Source organism: Leucoraja erinacea, chromosome 6, assembly GCF_028641065.1.
Source record: "Leucoraja erinacea ecotype New England chromosome 6, Leri_hhj_1, whole genome shotgun sequence".
NCBI lineage: Eukaryota > Metazoa > Chordata > Chondrichthyes > Rajiformes > Rajidae > Leucoraja > Leucoraja erinaceus.
Genome location: NC_073382.1, coordinates 51,955,066 through 51,976,319, shown reverse-complemented (window position 1 = coordinate 51,976,319; position 21,254 = coordinate 51,955,066). Strand labels below are relative to the sequence as shown.

Below are 21,254 nucleotides of genomic sequence, written 5' to 3'. Positions count from 1 at the left end.
TGGTATTTCGGTCACAGTCACAGAGGCCGACGTCAGAAGATCCTTCAGAGGGGTGAACCCTCAGAAAGCGCCTGGACCTAATGGTATACCCGGGCGTGTTTTTAAAAATGTGTGCGGACCAACTGGCTGGAGTTTTTACGGATATTTTCAACCTCTCACCTCTGTTTGAGGTTCCCACCTGCTTTAAAAGGGCATCAATAATACTGGTATTATTGGAAGAGCAAGGTGATGTGCCTCAATGACTATCAACCAGTGGCACTAACGTCTGTGGTGATTAAGTGCTTTGAGAGGCTGATCATGGTGCAAATCAACTTATACCGCGAAAAAAACCTGGACCCACTGCAGTTTGCTTACCGCCACAACAGATCAACAGTGGATGTGATCTCATTGGCTCTCCACTCCGCTCTGAACCACTTGGACAACAAAAACTCATATGTCAGGCTGTTATTCATTTACTACAGCTCGGCATTTAATACAATCATCCCATCCAAGCTGGTTACCAAGCTCTCAGAGCTGGGTCGCTGCGCATCCCTCTGCAATTGGATCCTCGACTTCCTCATTCACAGAACACAGTCTGTCCGTATTGGTGGAATTGTGTCATCCTCGATAACAATCAGCACTGGAGCACCTCAAGGCTGCCTGCTTAGCCCCCTGCTGTACTCGCTCTATACCCATGACAGCGTAGCCGGACATAGTGCGAAATCCATCATCAGGTTCGCCAACTACACCACTGTTGTGGGACGTATCACTGATGGGGACGAGTCAGAATCGAGAAGTGTGATTGACCGACTGACCAAATGGTGCCAGCACAATAACCTGGCTCTCAACACCAGCAAAACCAAGGAACTGGTTGTGGACTTTGGAAGAGGTAGGATGGGGACCCACAGTCCCGTTCATATCAACGGGTTGATGGTGGAAAGGGTCAAGAACTTAAAATTCCTGGGCGTACATATTTCCGAAGATCTCTCCTGGTCCCAGAACACTGATGCAATTATAAAGAAAGCACATCAGCGCCTCTACTTCCTGAGATGATTACAGAGCAACTTGATCGTCCAGGAGCGGAAAAGGCTGAAAAAAATTGTAAACATCGAGGGGATCTATCGCAGTCGCTGCATCAGAAAGGCTGCCAACATCATCAAGGATCCACACCATCCTGGCCACACACTCATCTCTCCACTGCCTTCAGGTAGAAATCTGCAGCATCCATGTTCAGGAACAGCTGCTTCCCCACAGCCATCAGACTATTGAACGCAACTTCAAACAAACTCTTGAGCTATAACACCCTATTGCACTTTATCTGTTTATTTTGTGTGTGTGTGTGTGTATATATATTTATGGTATATGGACACACTGATCTGTCTGTATTAATGTCTACAATATTTTGTTGTGCTGCAGCAAACAAGAATTCCATTGTCCTATCTGGGACACATGACAATAAACTCTCTTGATTTGACTTGACTCGTGACAAATGAGGTGAATGTGGAAACGGTAGTCTCTTCTACAGATGACTGGCGGTGGGGAGGCTGGGTGGTTTGTGAGGTAGTCTGTTTCTTCCACAGTGTTGTATAGTAAACGGTCTCACAAGCACAACAGACTGATAAGAACAATTGCCAAAAGTGGAAGAAAATGTTTTGCTGTTTGCAAAGGAACTTGCATATATGTTTGGACGTTTGAATTCAATAATATTATGGGAGCTCTTATTTGGGGTGTGCTTTTTTTACAGGCATCACTGAGTTGATTTATGTGTGCATCTGATACATGGATTCGAGGTTCTCAATAATAAAAACTTTTTTTTTCCTTCTGAGGCTGTGCCCTTGATTCTGGATTCCATGACCATCAGGAATATCATCCCTGTATCTGATTTGCGTAGTCTTGTTTTGAATTTAATAGGTTTCTATAAAATTTCCTCATTCAGAGTCATAAAAGAAAACAGCACAGAAACATGCCCTTTAGCCAAAATCGTCCATGCCAATTGAGATGTCTGTCAAAACTGTCTGCCTCATTCATAGAATGACACAGCATGAAATCTGAGCCCTCTAGTTTTAGGCATCCCTACTTTGGGTGAAAAAGACTGTGACCACCTTATCGATACCACTCGTATACTTCTAAGGTCTCCCCATCAGCTTCCTATGTCCAAGGAATAATACCGCAGCTTTCCGGCCTCTCCTTAAAATTAAAGCCTTCCAGTCCTAGTAACATCCTCGTGAATCTTTTCTGCATGCTTTTAGGATATCTTTCCGATAGCTGGACAGAACTCCACATGATAATCCAAGTGGTCTCACCAACGATTTGTATAGTTGCACCAACGATTTGTATAGTTGAACTCCTGAGCTCAGTGCTCTAACCAATGAAGTCAAGCTTGTCAAACACCTACTTCACCATCCTGCCTATCTGTGTTGCCATATAAGGGAACTATATATCTGTATTATAGACGCAAAATGCTGGAGTAACTCAGCAGGACTCTGGATAGAAGGAATGGAGTCGAGACCCTTCTTCAGACTGTATTCCCCAATACCTGTATTCCCTGTTCTCGTTCTACAACACTCAAGGGCCCTGTCATTTACTGTGCAAATCCTGCCTTGCATTAATTTATCAAGTTACAATACCTTGCACTTCTCCAAATTAAATTCCATTTGTCAATTCTTCTGCAATTTATGTAGATCCTCTTGTAATCTTGGATAACCTTCTTCACTGTCCATTATACCAATCATTTTGGTGGCATCTACAAACTCACAAATCATGTTAATAACATTGTCATCGAAATTGCTAACATGGATACCAAACAACCAATGGATCCAGCACCGATCCCTGCAGCGGCCTCTGGTCACAGGCCTCTAATCTGAATGACAACCCTCCACTACCTGTTTCCTTCCAAGCCAATTTTGGATTCAACTAACATCCAGTGAATGTAGACCTACCTGAGTGAAACTCCTCACATATCAGTCCTATTGTCTCAGAAATCATTTAAATAATATTTTTATGTGAACCCTCCATGGCAAAAACTGTAGAGCAAAACTGCACACACAAGTCCAGATAGGCCTCATCATCTGCCTGTACAGTTGCACAAGATATCCTTTACTCAAATCCTTTTACGAGACTTCTTGACTGCTTGCTGCACCTGATCATTTACTTTCAACGACTTGTGTAGAGTGGACAACTCACACAGAGAGTTGTGAGTCTGTGGAATTATTTGCTGGTTCTCTGGATACTTTCAAGAGAGAGCTAGATGGGGCTCTTAAAGATGGCGGAGTCAGAGGATATGGGGAGAAGGCAGGAAAGGGGTACTGATTGGGGATGATATGCCATGATCACATTGAATGGTGGTTCTGGCTTGAAGGGCTGAATGGCCTACTCCTACACCTATTATCTATTTGACCTCGCATTTCCCAATCTATTAGCATTCAGGTAATAATTAGTCTTTCTGCTTTAGTATTGGTTAATAACTTATCTGGAAGTGGCGGTGCTGCCCAAGCAGCTGCGGCTCGCCTGCAGTCCATTTGTCTTTCTTTTTTTTGTTTTCTTTTTGTCTTGTTAGATGGTTAGATGTATGTTTTAGTCTATTTTTAGTTGTATATATGTGGGGGAAACTTTTTTAAATCTCTTCCTTCAACGGGGATGCAGCCTTTTCCTTGTCGTTTCTCCGTCTGCGCTGAGGCCTAATATCGTGGAGTTGGCGGCCTCCAACTGGAATCGACCTTGGGGGCTCCGGTGGCAGAGCCTGTGGACTCACCATCGCGGAGCTGGCTGACCGGAGGCTGTGGTGGCGCTGTGGCTGCGTCTTTGCTTCGGAGGCTTCGGCCACGAGCCCTGTGGATGGTAACATCGGGAGCTCGCAGGTCCTTGGTTGGTGACCGATTTTCGGGAGCTCCCCAACAGCAGCTTCATCCGCCCCGAATCATGGAGTTTGAATCGGCCCGTTCGCTGAGCTTAAAATTGGCCACGGGATTTACCATCACCCGGCGGGGGCTTCAACATTGAGAGCCTCAATCACCTCGACGCAGCGGGAGAACAAGCAAGGAAGAAATAAGACTTTTTGCCTTCCATCACAGTGAGGAGGTGCCTGGAGATTCGCTCTGATGGATGTTTGTGTTAAATTGTGTTAATTGTGTGTTTTGTTGTTTTCTTTTCTGTCATGACTGCATGGTACGAAATCTCGTTCAAACTTGTTTGAATGACAATAAAGGAAATTCAATTCAATTCAACCACATCAACCTGTCATGCATTTGTCCACTAACCCAAGTTGTCTCAATCATGCTAGTCTGTTTGCATCCTCCCCACAACTCACATCTTCACCCCCCCCCCCCCCCCCCCCCCCCCCCCCCCCCCCCCAAACACCACAGCTATTTGTCACCTGGATGTTATATTTACTTCACTCATCCAAATTGTGGCCCAGGCAATGATCTCTGGAGCACCCCACTTATGACTACCGACCATCCACAATAAGATCCCTTTATTCAGTCTGAAGAATAATTCTCGCATATTCCTTCTCTCCATAGATTTTGCCTCACCTGCTGAGTTTCTCCAGCATTTTTTTTCTGCCTTCGATTTTTCCAGCATCTGCAGTTCTTTCTTAAATCTTTATTCCTACTGTTTCTTTTCTGTTAACCAATGTCACCATGTGGTTTCTTTTTGCACATTAACCTCTTATGTGGGATCTAACCAAACGCCTTCTGAAAATCCAAATACATCACATCCACCAGTCCTTCCATATCTGTGCTCCTGGGTACATTCTCACCAAGATACGCCAATAGATTTGTTAAGTGTGAATTTGTCCAAGCTACCTTTGGCCACAGCCATTTATGCTTTCCAAGTGTTTTGTTATTGGTTCTTTTATAATAGATTCTAGTATTTTCCCCACTACTGATGTTCAGCTTGCTGCATTCATTTTATGTTTATTTTCCCCCTTGTCCCTCTTCCTTTTTTAAATAGTAGTATTACATTTGCCACCCTCCAATGTGTAGAAATTGCTCCAGATCGTAAAGAAATTGTCAAGGTGACCACCAATGCATCCAGTATTTCTCGGGTTGTTTAGGTTTATTATTGTCCCCTGTACCGAGCTACAGTCTCGTATTTTGAAATATAATTTGGATTTCTGGCTTTGTGGTCTGCAGGATAGTTGTGGATAAAGAATGACAACTCGTGAAATATTTATCTTTTTAACAATTGCACCGCGTTATGTACCATGGAGATATTGAATCTAAATAATAACATGTTTTTCCTGACGCATTGGATTTATATTTTCAGCTACACAGGATTAGAGGAAAAAAATTACAGAGATGGTAAGACCACAATAGTATCTGATTTATAAATCCATTTTATCTGATCTCTGGGGTTGTCTGAATAATCAACCAATGACTGCACTGACTGCATCTATAAACCTTCAAATAGAACTATTGAAGCTTTAACATCTATCAGAACTGGATCAATGGAATTTCTCTGTTCAGCTTGAACCAATATCACCAGTATCATTCTAATATGGAAGCAAGAGTGTCAATGTTGCTGCAGGATATCATTTGATGCTATAAATAGCCATTAACAATAACACGTTGCAACAATAATATTTCAATTGTCACAAAGTACTTCAGAGGAAAAAAACACCAATGCAAAATGGGAAGGTTGGGAGGCATAAGGAGAGTTTTTTTTATTTGAGAATGAGATGGATAGAAGGATAATTAATTAAGTTGGGAATTCCAGAGAATGGGATATAAATGGCTTAAGGCAGAAGAAATGGTTGTTGGGGCCAAAGATTAATGATTAATGTGTAAGAAGGAACTGCAGATGCTGGTTTAAACTGAAGATAGACACAAAAAGCTGAAGTAACTGGCAGCATCTCTGGAGAGAAGGAATGGGTGACATTTCGTATCGAGACCCTTCTTCAGACTGGTGATGATTAATGGCGCTCATGCTCATTTTCTTTAATTTCTTACAGAATAAAGGCTCCCTCCAGTTTGAGGACAAATGGGATCTTATGCGCCCCATTGTCCTAAAGCTGTTACGGCAGGAATCTGTGACGAAGCAGCAGTGGTTTGACTTATTTTCGTAAGTACTTCGCTAATTTATTTGAGACAGTAAAGGCATTGGACAGTATTTTCTATTTGCATACGAGGTAACACAAGTTTAGTGGGGCTACATTTGTGCGTGACTGTGTGGCAAGCCCATGACCCACGTCAATTTCTTAGATTAAGGATTATATATATTTGTGTTGATGGGTTATCTATGTCTTGGTGGAAGGGAGTGGTGAAAATGTGATCAGATTGAAATTACTGTTTTGGGTCTGGAATGGTAGCTGTTCAGTGTGAAACCTCAGCAAGACGGGAAGCCCCTGCGTTTAGATAACAAATTTGAACTTTTATAGTCATGTAGTACAGACACGGGACCTTCGGCCCAACTTCTTCATGCTGACCAAGATGCCCTATCTAAGCTGGTCCCATTTGCCCGTATTTGGCTCGTATCCCTCTAAACCTTTGGAGAAAAGGAATAGGTGACGTTTTGAGGCGGAATCCTTTTTCAGCCGAAGAAGAGTTCTGACCCAAAACATTACCCATTCCTTTTCTCCAGGGATGCTGCCTGACCCACCGAGTTAAAGCAACACTTTGTGCATACCTTCGGTATAAACCAGCAGCTGCAGTTCCTTTCTACACATTCCCTCTAAATCGTTCCTATTTATTTATTTGTCTAAGTGTCTTTTAAATGCTGTTACACTACCTGCCTCAACTATCTACTCTGGCAGCTCGTTCCATTTCTGTGTGAAAATGTTGCCCCTTAAGTTCCCATTAATTATTTTCCCTCTCACCTTAAACCTGTGTCCTCTGGTTTATTCCCTTCATAATTGTATATACCTCGATAAGATCACCCCTTAACCTGCTGCACTCCAAGAAATAAAGTCCTAGCCTACTCAATCCTTCCCTATGACTCAGGCCCTCGTGCCCTGGCAACATCCTTGTAAATCTTCTTGGCACTCTTTCCAGTGCAGAATTTTAAATTTTGTGGATCATAACGCAATTGTTTTGTAATTTAAGCATCCAGACTTGCTGTGGTGCAAATAAAGCATAGTAATTATTATATTACTGTTAGTACATTGACTGTACACATGCAGCCATTAAGGAATTCTACCATTGCTTCTGACTTGAATCCTGACGGGTGATCATGCTGCTTTTCATTTCCGACTTCCTCCCACTCTTTTTAAAGTTGTGCCAAAGAGAAGCGTTTTTGGACTTTTTTTGATAGATGATTTTCCAGCTATTTAAAATGAATGATAATATTATGCATTGCCCTCAATAAATGGGCAGATCTCTGATACAAGTTGTAATCTGAAAAGAACTGATCAATAAATGTTTGTGGATTGAATCTTATCATTCCAAAGTTTATACACTCCATGCTTTCTTATATTGGAATAATATTCTCTGACTTCATTGCCCGCAATGCATTCTAATAGACTTTATGAGCAGAATAAATGTGGTGAGAGTAAATCTCCATTTGGAAGTTGTATAATATTATTTGATGTTATGTGTACTCAGTCACTTGGGAAAGTTTCATCAAATAACAAGTCATTTTAAATAGATAATATTGTATAACTTTAAGTGGACAAGGTAATAGAGGAGATGATTAATTCTCAGCATAAAATGTGAGAAGATACCTAATTTTATTGTAGGTCCTTTTGATGGAATGTGAAACAAAACAATTGTGAAAGGTTTTCATCTTGAAGAATATCATTTGTGGTCATTTATTTGTTCAGTCAGGTGCAGATGAAGGTTTCCAAATGCTTTAGTGCCTTTTTAGTTAAATTCACATAACTGCAATTTGTTTCTATTTCAGTTGTGCGTCATCCTAAGAAATTAAATATGAAATGTAATTCATGCTGCCTTGAGTTAGTTTCCATTGTGAATCTTTACCTGACGTGAACTGGACAATTAGCTTAAAATTGACAGGATTCATAGTCTGGTATTTTGCATTGGTAATAATGACAAAACTTCCAAAACTTTATGGAGTGAATAAGTGTACAATTAAACATGAGAATTCAGTAATAGTTTCATGATTCCCAGCTACACTTCAAAATGTACTTTTTTTTAACACGATCATCAGTTTATTCTAGGGAAATTATTGATCTGGTGAACTTTCAGCATTTACAATTTGTTCTTGCTGGGAAATAACTTGAAAATATTATGTTTTGTTCATTAGCTATGAGTTTGTTTCTAGTCTCTTGGGTATAATTCTGTCTGACAAAATACTGTGGGCCTGAAAATAAGTTTCATGATGCAATTTCCTAGGAGAAATGCTGCGAAGAATAACTGATTTGAAAATAATGATGTTATAAAAATGTTTGTAATGCTTCATTTTCTACCTTTTCACGTTTATGTCTGATCTTTATTTTATGCCCCTTGTAAGATTAAAATATTGTACTTTTTGCATGATTGGTTAGCTGTCAGAAAATTCTTCAATGGGATTGGATGCTCAACCTGTTTGATATCATGATCGCTGAATACCTGTAGTCTCTTTTTGACTGAAGGTCTGAAAGAGAAATTCCACACTATAAAAAGAGTGTTGTGTGCAGCTTTCTTTGACTTCAGACTTCAAAGACTAATGTTATCACTTTACCGTTGACTGCCCAATTCAAGTTGCAGGTGATTTGTACATTGTAGTTCAGACTGCAAATGCAAACATCATTATAGCTTTAATTCATGGGAGATTCTATTTTTCTATTTAATTCAGCCTTGTCATGTAAAATTAAAAAATACAGTAAAACCAAGGTTTGCACATATCAAACTTTTTTTTCTAGATATATTGTGCTAGAATTTAATTGAAGTTAAAATCTCCCATATTTTGTAGAATTCTGCATTGTAAGTAATGTTGTTATTTTATAGAGATGTTCATGCTGTCTGTTTGTGGGATGATAAAGGTCCAGCAAAAATTCATCAGGCACTCAAGGAAGATATTTTAGATTTTATCAAACAAGCTCAAGCTGTAAGTTTGTTAGTTTTTTTTTTTAGAACGCTACATTATTAATATAAAACAAGCAATATGATACAGGTCCTCCATAGATTTTCCGGCGCCCTTCGTTCCAGAGCCTTTATGCATTATCTGTATTGACGGATCAACAGAGGTCACTGTCTCCGAGAGGAGTTGAATGGCCTGCCTAGGCCTCAGAGAAGCTGCGATAGCAGCCTGCAAAGTCAGCCTTGGAAGTCGTTTATGGGAGTGGATCTGCCGGCTATGGCTGGGTCAGAGTTCCAGAGCCCCAGCTGCATAGGGCTAATTCGACCTGCCAATTGGCAGCGTATGTCGGCTATGGGAACGGATCTGCCAGCTCCAGCTGGGCTGACGTTCCAGTTCCGGCCGCAGGGGGCAAATTCGCTGATTATTGGCTGATTATGTCCTGATAAGGTTGAGATCGGCCACATCACCCAGCCTAGGCGCCAAATTCTATGAATGACGGGGGGATTTCAAGTGCGCTCTCGTAATTTTGTCTGGATTAAAGGAAATGCCGGACCACTAGTTTCCGGAAAATCGGTGGTGGACCTGTACTTTATACTACTTCTACTTAATGTCGCTTTGAAATTTTGAGGAATACTTAAAACTTAACATTTTTTAATGAGTTACTAAGATCGCTATTTAATATGCTTTTGCATTTGTACTAAAATATGCAACAGCAGCAATTAAAATTTGCTGTCACACGAATAATATCCAGGTAGGCCAGCGTTTTCTTTATGGTTTACTGTGTATAGCAACATGGAAGGAGGTCATTGGCTCAAGGAGACCCAACTGACACCCTCGTGAGCAATTTTGCCAGTCCGATTCTTCCTCTTACTGTCCTGAAGCATGCTCATTCTTGCAAGCCCATCAACTTCCTTTTTTTTTTTTTAAAATGTCCCATTCCCATAATGACTTTTCTGTCCTGGGCCTCCTCCACTGTCAGAATGAGGCCACAGGCAAATTGGAGGAACAGCACCTCATATTTCACTTGGGCAACGGTATGAATGTTATCTCTCTAATTTCAAGTAACCCCTGCATTCCCCCTCTTCTCCCGCTCCCCCTACACCACCCTAGTTGTCCATCCACTGTCTGCATCCTTTTATTCCTCTGATATCGCCTCTTCTCCAGCCAACAATGGGCTATTGTGGGCTCCAGTCTTCCTTGGTCATCTGTTGCCGGTTCTGATTTGCTCTGGCCTTTTCCTACTTTTCAGTCCCTCTGCCTCTACTTTCACTCTTTCTAACCCAAAACATCACCCTTTTTCTCCAAAGATGCTGCCTGACCCGCTGAGTTACTCCAGCACTTTCTGTCTATCACCTTTTTGATTCTCTTGTCACTGGCCTATGCCAAGAGGAAATTTATAATAGCTAATCTTTGGGATGTTGGAAGAAACTGGGCAAAATGTATAAACCCTGGAGGTGGTACCTGAGGTCAGGATGAAACTGACTCTTTGGAACCACAAGACGGCAACACTAACTGCTGTGCCTTGGTACTGCCCTTGCATTTTCAATATCTGGGAATTTTCTTGTTACTCTATTAATTTCTGTTTTTGATATTTCTGGCAAATGATAGACTTGATTACATTTCATCAATACAAATGTATACTTAAGGTGAGCAGACATCTTTCCAGATCATCAGGGACATATACTGGAATGCAAATTTAACAACTTTTGGAGCAGTTGTTTAAACGGTGCAAATGTAGGCACATTCATGAATACTTAACATGGTTAATGATTACTGTTGTGGGGTAAAAGAGCGGGCATACCCAGCTGATAATTCCTGAGCAAATTACAATCATTTCTAAATATTGTTTGTAAAATAGTATCTCTTGTTGCTATAATATCTATACGATCTTGAATAATTTTTCTCTAAACAATTTGGTCTTTTAAATTCACAACACACAATTTGTCATAAATTGCCCAAATCAGAGAAGGCACAAAATGTGTTGCATTATTCCTGACCTATGTAAACTATTATGCTCTAATTTAGCAATTATAGGATCTTTTCCTTGTGCATCTTGGTTCTTTCAGAGCACAAGCTAAAAGTATTTGTTCTGTTTTTCTGATTAAAATTTGTTGCAAGTAAAAACTGAGGGGGGGGGGGGGGGGGAACAGAATCGATAGACGCTCACCCGAATGCTTTGTGTTTATATCCTCAACCTTTCCTATAAACGGTTCCCTCCCTGACCATTATTTGTGCCCCCACCTCTCTGTCTCTGATCTCCAATTTTGGGATCTTGATTATAAACAAGATTATAATTTCTTCCTTGTCTCACTACTCAATCATATTCGTTTGCATTTTCCAACCTTGTCTTTCCTATATAGAGAAACTGTCAATCTCGAAATATTTAAGCACAAGGCTTTTTGTTGTTGTAATTGTATTAGGAACGGGTTATACAGCAGCTAACTCTGTGTTAATGCAATATGCCTCCTCTATAAAACACAGTTTTGCTTCTAGTTAAACTTTATTCATCAACTATTCATGTTTGTTCTGATGTAAAAGCTAACTCTGTTTCCTTTTGCAGAGGGTGTTAAGCCACCAAGATGATACTGCTTTATTGAAAGCCTACATTGCAGAATGGCGGAAGTTCTTCACACAATGTGACATTTTGCCCAAGCCTTTCTGTCAATTAGAAATTACGTTAATGGGCAAACAGGGTAGTAATAAGAAATCCAATGTGGAGGATAGTATTGTACGAAAGGTAGGTGGATGGGGATTTAATGTTTTAAATATGTTCTTTCCTAAAGGTCATAAATTTAAAAATCAAACTGCATCAATGGAACACAGCTCTGCTATAGTTGCAGAAAAATGCAGCATCGTAGGATGACTGCAGCAGTCTTCTCCCCAAAATCCTGCATATTCATTTTTGAATACCTTTCCAGTTCACTCTTAAATGCAACAATTGAAGGAAAGGAGGGGTTCTGTCACTAGAAAGATGGCCCATATTGCGATTTTTCCGAAAAAAAGAAACCGTGTCATCTGCGACAAGAAAAATTGAATAAAATGCATTTTGTTGATTTATTTCCCTTTTCACATAAAATCTGGGAGAGTGGTTACTTGGATCAAAGATGTCCGTTACACTGCTAGGTAATCCACCAATTGTCATTGGTTTCTTGTATCTCATGCACTTTTTCTACCAATTATTACATTTTTAGGTAGTTTATTTTGTTGTTCTTTGATATTCAGGTACCTCTGGATATGTCTTCCTTTTCCCCTTAAAACGTCACCGAGGTAGAATAATGAACCTGTAAAAGTTTCCTTAACTGGCCTGTAGAATGTAAAATATTACTTGCTATGCCCCCCACTGGTGGTGTAGATAAATGATGAGACAGTTTAATCTTTTTTATTATATTGGCAAGCAAGAAATTCTACGTGTTGAGACCAGTGGTCGACTGCGCTTACTGTTGGTAAATCCACACAGACTGCCCCAGGTTAGGTGGGATTGCCAGTGTATTTTAATTTTACATTGTTTGAGTTATATAGATAATTTTATGTTTTAAATTTAATTTTTTTAATTAATAGCTTTGAAATGTTTTCGAGCATCAAGCTGGGTGGTGGGAAAGGCTTATCAGGTCATTACTTTTAGGGTAGTTGAGCGCTGCATTCTCTTACCCCCACTACCTTTAGGATAGAATGTACGCATGGGTCCTGCCTCAGCAGAGGGCATTGCAGGGGTTGGAGCTGCTTTCTTTGAGAGGGCTTTGGGGAAAATGCTGAAGATTGGTTGGGGACCACAAAAATCCCAGCAATAATTTTAATATTTGAACTAGACCAACGCAAGGTTCCACCACTCACCCGTTCCCCCAACGCAAGACGTTCCCCCAATGCAATATTGCACCACTCATGCATAGCCCCCAACTGCGCAGGCGCGGCTCATTTCTCCTCATCCCCCAGCCTCTTCAATCCCTAGAGAGGGAGGGGGGGGGGGGGAGATAGGGAGGGGGGTAGAGGGAAGGGGGGGTAGAGAGCGAGGGTCGGTAGAGGGGGAGGGGTAGAGAGGGATGGGGTGTAGAGAGGGTGGGAGTGAGGGAAGATAGGGAGGGGGCAACTCCCTCCTCCACCACTCACCATCTACCTCCTCCACACTCCCCCTCCCATCTCCCTCTACTACCCCACTCCCTACCCCATCTCCCTCCTCCTCATTTCCCTCATCCTCCTCCCCTCACTCCCATTCTCTGACCCAGGACCTACCCAGGTCGTAGAGCAGCGCCGGGGCCTGGAACATGGCTTGATTCTCGTACCCAGCCCGGCCCTGGCTGTAGACTCCAGCTGTCAGCTCGGCCGCTGCTTGGGCTCCAGTGCAGGCTCCGACTTCATCTCCGGGCTCGTCCCTGACCCCGGACCCGGGCTCGTCCCTGACCCCAGACCCAGGCTTGTCCCTGACTCCGGACCCAGGCTTGTCCTTGGTTCCAGCGGCGGCTTCTTTCTGGGCCCCGGTCACGGTGCCATCCCAAGCCCCGGGCTCAGCTGTCACTCCAGTTCGAGCTCCAGGCTTGGCTCCAGACAGGGCTCACGGCACCACCCTCGCCACCAGGTTTCAGGTGTCTGGCGCCGGCAGCCACCGCGACTCCTCATTCACCGAGAGCGCTGGAGTGCCCCTCCCTCCCGGAGTGCCCCGTCCTGCCTTGCAAGTGCATTGTGACTTCACGGGGGGGGTTTTTTTTTCAGAAATGGGTGAGTTTTTGGGGCTGTTTTAAAATTTAAAGGATTAATATCATCGGAAATATAGGTGGGAATGTGACGGTAAGATGTTTATCGCCACAACGGGGAAACATCTGAGTAGGGTATGTGAAAATGGGAAGGCTGTGACCTAGCATTTGGAAAAAGATAGGAAAAACAGATTGACACATCGTCGGCACAAACACAAACAACAGGAAGAGTTTTAGTATTATAGAGATAGGCAAGAAAAGCTTTCTTTTCTTCACCACTGAATGTTTTAATGCTTTCAGCTTATGCTGGACACCTGGAATGAGTCAATTTTTTCGAACATTAAGAATCGTCTTCAAGATAGTGCAATGAAGCTAGTTCATGCTGAACGTCTAGGAGAAGCCTTTGACTCACAACTGGTCATTGGAGTCAGAGAAAGTTACGGTAAGATTATGTAAAGTAGCTTTCCTGATTAGACGGTGAAACAAAAAACTGGTAAGTTGATGAACAGAACTGGGAAGGAATTAAATGTTAATTTGGTCATAAATTGTATGATTCGTATGTATTTGGAGAGAAATCTGTTTTTTTTTTAATTTCATTGTCCTGTGGCATTCTAACCATAGGCTTTATTTTCCTGCAAATTTGTTTAAATCAATGTTTTTAAATATGGTTATTCAGTTAGTTAACTGTAACATACACTTAAAAATACATTTTCATTTGTTGAGAAATGATTTGTGCGTAAATTAAATACTTGCTGTCGTTAACACTTGCTCACACCTAAACACACAGAAACGCTGACGAAATTGCAGACATTTGTTGTAACTGGGTTTGAAAGCTGAGGTTATAAATGGTTGAAGAAATTTTGACAGCAACCACAAATTCTATGACCAGATTCTTTTGCAAGTTGCAAATCTGCATGATTAAGAAAGACCGGGCAATGTACTGCATTTGTAATTTGTTTACGGTTCAGTTTTGGCAAGTATTTTGCAACATTTTCCCTCACTAGGTTTGTTTTTCTCCAATTGCAGTCAACCTGTGTTCAAATCCAGAAGACAAGCTTCAGATTTATCGTGATAATTTTGAAAAGGCTTATTTAGATTCGACTGAGCGATTCTACAGGACGCAGGCCCCATCTTATTTGCAACAAAATGGTGTACAAAATTACATGAAATATGTAAGTTTAGAAACAGTAAAATACCAATACAGGTGGTTCCAGGTAAAGGGTTCTGTTTTTACAGACACCTATTAGTTGATTTTTGTCCCTAAGTTGGAAAATACACAAAAATCACTCTATGGTGACCATAGTGTATTATATTGAAAGACATCAACAGCACATGACAGATAAGAAAGAATAATGGTTAGAAGTGAGAGAGATAGGAAACAAGTTCTGTCATTTGTAGGAATGAACATATGTACATGCGTTGAAGTTTAGAATTTACTAATACTGTGGGAGATTGTTCTGATGTAGGGGTGTCCATAAGTTGGGTATTTGTAACCTGAGAATGGCCTGTGCGTATCCATGCAGTAATGGTGTACTTTTATGTTTTGCTTTATTGTTACATGTGCCAGAGTACAGAGAAAAGCTTTGTTTTGCATGCTTTCCAATCAGATCAGACATACATAAATACGGTCAAGTCAAACTCAAGTACATTAGGTAGAGTACATTGGGGGGGATGTCAGCTCCCCCACGCTGGCGACCGGACCCTGGGTCAGGGCTGGTCAAGCCTCTGCGTCATTGGAGTTCCCGTCTTGTCCTCTCCCGAGACTACGAGCCCTTGATGGTAAAGTCCGCAGGCCGTGGTTGGAGCGAACCCAGGCAAGGGATCGGCTCCAATGTTAACTCCACGCCCCGCGGACTTATGGGGGTGTGAGTAACCACCTGGGACGCCGCACGATTGGCAGCCCCGCAAACAGTCTGTCTGTTCTTTCGTCTTTTTTTAATTTTTAGTGTGTGTTAAAAGTTTGTGTAAATGTTCGCCGGTTTGTTTTATGTGGGAGAGGTTTGTTTTATGTGGGGGGAAACATTTTTCAGTTTCTTACCTTGCCGGAGATGCTATTTTTTTTTTCTCTGGAACGCATCTCTGATCGCTCTGCGGCCTACCATCGATGGAGCTGGAGGCCCCCCTCGGACTGACTTTGAGCCCCACCGCGGGGCGTGGACGACATCGGAGCCGATCCCTTGCCTGGGATCACTCCATCCGTGGCCTGCGGCCTTTACCATCAAGGGCTAGCAGTCTCGGGAGAGGCCTAGTCGGGAGCTCCAACGATACAGAGGCTCAGGGTCCAATGGCTGGCGCAGGGGAGCTGACATACCCCCGATGCGGGAGTTGATCGCCCCGATGCGGAGGGCCCAAACGCCGGCTACGGGAGTCCAGATCGTCCTGTCAACGGAAGGCTCGAGACCCCCGGCTGCGGGTGAACATAGAAGGGAAGAGATTTGAACTTTTTTTCGCCTTCCACCACAGTAAGGAATGTGGAGGGGCCACGGGTGGATGTTTATGTGAAAATGTATTTTGTGTGTTCCGTTGCTTTTTATTTGTATGACTGACTTAGTAAATGAAATTCCTCGTATGTTGTAAAACATACTTGGCTAATAAAGTATTATTGTGATTGTGAGTAAAGGGGAAGATAGTAGAGAATATAGTGCTCAGCATTGAAGTGCACCAGTTTCAAAGTTCAATGACCACAATGGGGTAGAGGTGAATAGGACAGTACACAAGCTTATAGAAGGACTGTTCTGAAGCTTAATAACGGGGAAAAAGCTCTTTCTGGGTCTGCTGGTGCACGCTTTCAAGCTTCTGTATCTCCTGCTTGATGGAAGAGAGGGTGGAACAAGTCTTTGATCTTGGCTGTTTTCTGAGGCTGTGCACAATGGGGTCAATCTGTGTCAGGTCTGTGTGAGGAACTGTATGATGTACATCCACAATGCTATTTTTTTACGGTCTTGGGCAGAGCTGTTCAAAAAACAGGCCGTGATAGCCCCGAGCCACCAGCATCGATGGATACGGGGCCACGCGGGTGGTTGCCAAACTTCGACTGGAAGCTAGTCGTGGAACTCGCATGGAGTGGGTCTGAGGCTCACCTTCCACTCGCTCCTAAAGACACAGAACTGGAAGGAAGAGAGAGTTGGACTGGCTGATGCTGGACAAAGGGCCAAGAGGAGGAGGTCCAAGGGGGGTCTAAACTCCCACACCTTCAAGCTCAGCTGCGGGAGGCGACCCCCGGGGCATGAAGGCTGAAAGACCAGATAGGGGAGGGACGGCTCTCTGGCAAACTGTATGAGGGGGAGAGGTGGTCGTTCTGCCGAGAACAAAGGAGGACCCAGCGGAGTTGGCCGCAGAGAATAAGGAGGAACCATTGGGACTATAATGAGTACTTTGTAGCTTTGTCGCTTTGTCAGCACCAGATACGTGGCGACGCTTTGCATAGATGTGTATTGTAAAACAAAGAATTTCACTATGCCTAGGTACATGTGACAATAAAGTATCATTGAAAATTGATCTGTTTAATACAAACAAAATTGCTTTTACAGGCAGATGCTAAATTAAAAGAAGAGGAAAAGAGGGCACTTCGATATTTGGAAACCAGACGAGAATGCAACTCAGTTCAGGCTGTAAGTTTTTCTTATGAAAGTTCTACAAATTGTGCATTTTGGGGACGGTGGTGCATGGGTGGAGGGGGGAGGATTTAACTCTGCCCATCCCTGTGTTCTGCTTATCCTTCTTCCCTTGTTTTGTTTGGGATCAGTCTATGCTGCCAGACATTTTGACTTCAAACCACCCTTTAAAAATTCTTGCTGATCTCTGGAGAGAATGATTATTTGAGAAAATACAAAGCAAAGTCAATTATCTCTCCAACGGATGAGATATGTTGCCTTGGTCACACTCATTTGTCTTGTATTAGAAAGTGCGCGTTCGCGATCTTTGTGCATAGTAGGTAAACGTGAAATTTGAATTTAATGGTGAGATAAATAGCCATTGTTCAAATATTCAAAATATCTCTGGGACACAAATATTTGGCACAAATAAAATTAAGATTACACGTACTGCAACTCTATTTCAGTTTGTTATTTTGCAAAATCCGTGATTTGGTTGCATTAAAAGGAACATTCACAATCACGGATATTTAGTTACGAAAATAAATTAGGATAATTTTATTTGAATATTGAATTAATGGCTTGAATGGTATTGGTGAATTCAACGACATTTGGCTAGAGAATCCTAGATCTGTTGAAATGAATATTGGGGAGGGGGGTCATTTTTATTTCTGTTTAGAGATATGATTTACTAATTTCTTCATATGAAGTAAGTAATTTCTGATCTTTAACATCTCTCTTTCAAGTTTGTATGAATTTGTAATAACATGATCTTTCTTTTTAAATTATTCTTTAAGATTTTCATAGATCATAGGATCATACGGGATAGCAGAATTAGGTCATTCGGCCCATCAAGTCTACTACGCCATTCAATCATGGCTGATCTATCCCTCCTAACCCCATTCTCCTGTCTTCTCATAACCTCTGACACATAGATATATAAATGCCATTGTAATTTATTTACTGATTCTAAAGAGGAAGGCATTATTCTTGTAAAGGACTCTGATTGTAAGAGTTTTATTTCAGCTCATGGAGTGCTGTGTGAATGCTCTGGTGACTTCTTTTAAAGAGACGATTCTTGCTGAATGCCCAGGCATGATCAAACGCAATGAGACAGACAGTAAGTTTGTTTGGTTTATGGAGTTAACTGTTTGCACTAATGAAGTAATTAATTGTAATTATATATATTTCTCCTTTATGACATAAGATCATAATTCATAGAAGCAGAATGAGGCCACTTGGCCCATTGAGTCTCTGCTGCCATTCGAACTTGGCTGAAGTATTTTTTTTCCTCTCAAACCCCATTCGCTGCCTTCTCATTGTGACCTCTGACATCCTTACCAATCAACCTCCGCTACAAAAATACCCAATGACTTGGCCTCCACTGCTGTCTGTGGCAATGAATTCCACAGATTCACTACCCTCTTGTTAAATAAATTCTTCCTTAGCTCCATTCTTAAGGTATAACCTTTAATTTTGGTACCATCTGGTCTTGGATTCTCCCACTACTGGGAATATTCTCTCCCCATCCACCCTATCTAGGCTTCTCATTATTCGGTAGGTTTCAATGAGATCCCTCTTCATCCTGAACTCCAGAGCCATTAAACTCTCAATCAACACCAGGATCAAATGGCTTGAAGATGATTCTCCTATCATTTCAGTTTGAATTGAAATCCAATCCTTCAGCTGAAATGCTTCTTAATTTTTGCATGTGTAATTACAACTCAGTCTATGCTTTATGTTCAAAATCTTCTTCCTGTAGTCAAACCTCACAGTAGTGTGGGCTTCAATGCACTTTGTAGATTGTTCTGACAAAGAGCAATTTAGTTTTTAGGATTTTCTCCATTTTGTGTTAGCTTTTTCCCTCTGTTTCATTTGTTTCCCGTTTTAGCTATTCATATTTTCTGGGTCAGGACGTATTGCTGAATATTTACTATTCTTCCATTTCTGAAGCAGAATTCTGCAAAGAATATACTTCATAACTTACCAAAAAAGATTAAGGCCTTTTACATCAGGACTAACTATCAAAGTACATTCTAGAAGTTCACACTTTAAACTAAAGCCTATTCAATAAGTGTAGGAAGGAACTGCAGATGCTGGTTTTCATCAAAGATCGACACAAAATGCTGGAGCAACTCAGCGGGACAGGCAACATCTCTGGAGAGAAGAAATGAATAACTTATTGAATAAGTTATAGATGATTTCAGTAGGCCTGCCCATTTTATACACCCTAAAATATGTAACTGTATCTTGTATACGTGTTGGAGTCCATTTGCCACCCATTGAAGAAAAAGTACCTTTGTTTGGCCCACTGAAAATATCATGCCTTTGGATATGAATTACTCAACCATGCAAAATGCTGCATAATGTCCTTGACTGTCAGTTCCAAAGACGGAGAGCGCACCTACACCCATGCATCCAGTTTGTTAATGGCTACTGTTTTGCCTCCAAATGAATTCAATCCAAACTATTTCTGATGTACAGAACTAATATGTAAAAATAAATATAATCTTGACTATTGGACTATATTGCGTCTAATCTTGATTAAAACAGCATAATGGCAGTGAATTGTCAACTCGATCAAGTCATGGAATTTTATTTTCAAAAACTCAACAGATGGCAAAGCTAGTTGTAAGAATGTTGTGGCAATGGTTTTCTGCATAACCAAATACTGAAATAACCAAAATGAGGCAATATTCCATACTTTACGAATCCTTGTTGTGTTTGACAGAAATTTCTATAGAATTTCTATTTATTTTTAATTTTTAAATTAATAATTAAAATAAATTTAGCTTCATCAGTCACAAAGCACAGAATCTTTCTTAACTTGCAAATATTTTATTGGTGTTTGCTATGTTGATATAAATGTGATTTATTAATTAATCTGTAGAACTACACTTGATGTTTACATTGATGGATAAAGTTCCAAATGGGATTGAACCTATGTTAAAAGATTTGGAAGAACACATTATTAGTGCTGGATTAGCAGATATGGTAGCAGCTGCAGAAACTATAACTACTGTAAGTATATAAAGCAAAATATGGTCTATATTATTTTAATGGTTATATCACAAAGTAAATTACCCAATGTTTATCATTCTTTTAATGTGGTGATTATTTACATATAATACTCTTATGACATCATACTTGAAGGGAATGGATTACAGTCATATGTTTCAAGAATTGTAACAGAAACATTCCAGATCATCCCCATGTGTTGTCAAAAGGAAATTGGGATTGCCATCTGAGATATGAAGCAGAACCATATAACCATATAACAATTACAGCACGGAAACAGGCCATCTCGACCCTTCTAGTCCGTGCCGAACACATAATCTCCCCTAGTCCCATATACCTGCGCTCAGACCATAACCCTCCATTCCCTTCCCATCCATATAACTATCCAATTTATTTTTAAATGATAAAAACGAACCTGCCTCCACCACCTTCACTGGAAGCTCATTCCACACAGCTACCACTCTCTGAGTAAAGAAGTTCCCCCTCATGTTACCCCTAAACTTCAGTCCCTTAATTCTCATGTCATGTCCCCTTGTTTGAATCTTCCCTACTCTCAGTGGGAAAAGCTTTTCCACGTCAACTCTGCCTACCCCTCTCATCATTTTAAAAACCTATATCAAGTCCCCCCTTAACCTTCTGCGCTCCAAAGAATAAAGCCCTAACTTGTTCAACCTATCTCTGTAACTTAGTTGCTGAAACCCAGGCAACATTCTAGTAAATCTCCTCTGTACTCTCTCTATTTTGTTGACTGAGAAGACCAAGGTTTTGGTTAAAAATGTAGGTTTTAGGGTGAATCAAAGGAGGAAAGAAAGGTGACATTTACAAAGGGAATTACAAAGCTTTGGCTCTTGGGGAACTGGAGACCAAACCATCAAAGTGGTGCAGTTTAAAAAGAAACAGAGGTAGGAATTAAAAGCACAAAAAAATGTTGGAAGCACTCGAGTCAGGCAGCATCTGTGGAAAGAGAAAGATTTTTTCAGTGTTTCCAGCATGCTTTGTTCACATTTCAAATTTTGATAAAAGG

General features: G+C 41.2%; 1 protein-coding gene across 2 annotated transcripts in view; it reads left to right on the top strand.

Moving 5' to 3' along the window:
* LOC129698129 (cullin-5) overlaps window positions 1-21,254 on the top strand; it is a 58,268-nt gene that overhangs the window by 10,999 nt on the left and 26,015 nt on the right. For both annotated transcript variants that reach the window (XM_055637030.1, XM_055637029.1), the window contains exons 2-9: window positions 5,930-6,039; window positions 8,862-8,961; window positions 11,495-11,671; window positions 13,920-14,061; window positions 14,646-14,791; window positions 17,150-17,230; window positions 18,239-18,332; window positions 20,103-20,233. In XM_055637030.1, the coding sequence (XP_055493005.1) occupies window positions 5,969-6,039; window positions 8,862-8,961; window positions 11,495-11,671; window positions 13,920-14,061; window positions 14,646-14,791; window positions 17,150-17,230; window positions 18,239-18,332; window positions 20,103-20,233 (942 nt within the window). In that variant the 5' untranslated portion in view covers window positions 5,930-5,968. The remainder of the gene's footprint in view (window positions 1-5,929; window positions 6,040-8,861; window positions 8,962-11,494; window positions 11,672-13,919; window positions 14,062-14,645; window positions 14,792-17,149; window positions 17,231-18,238; window positions 18,333-20,102; window positions 20,234-21,254) is intronic.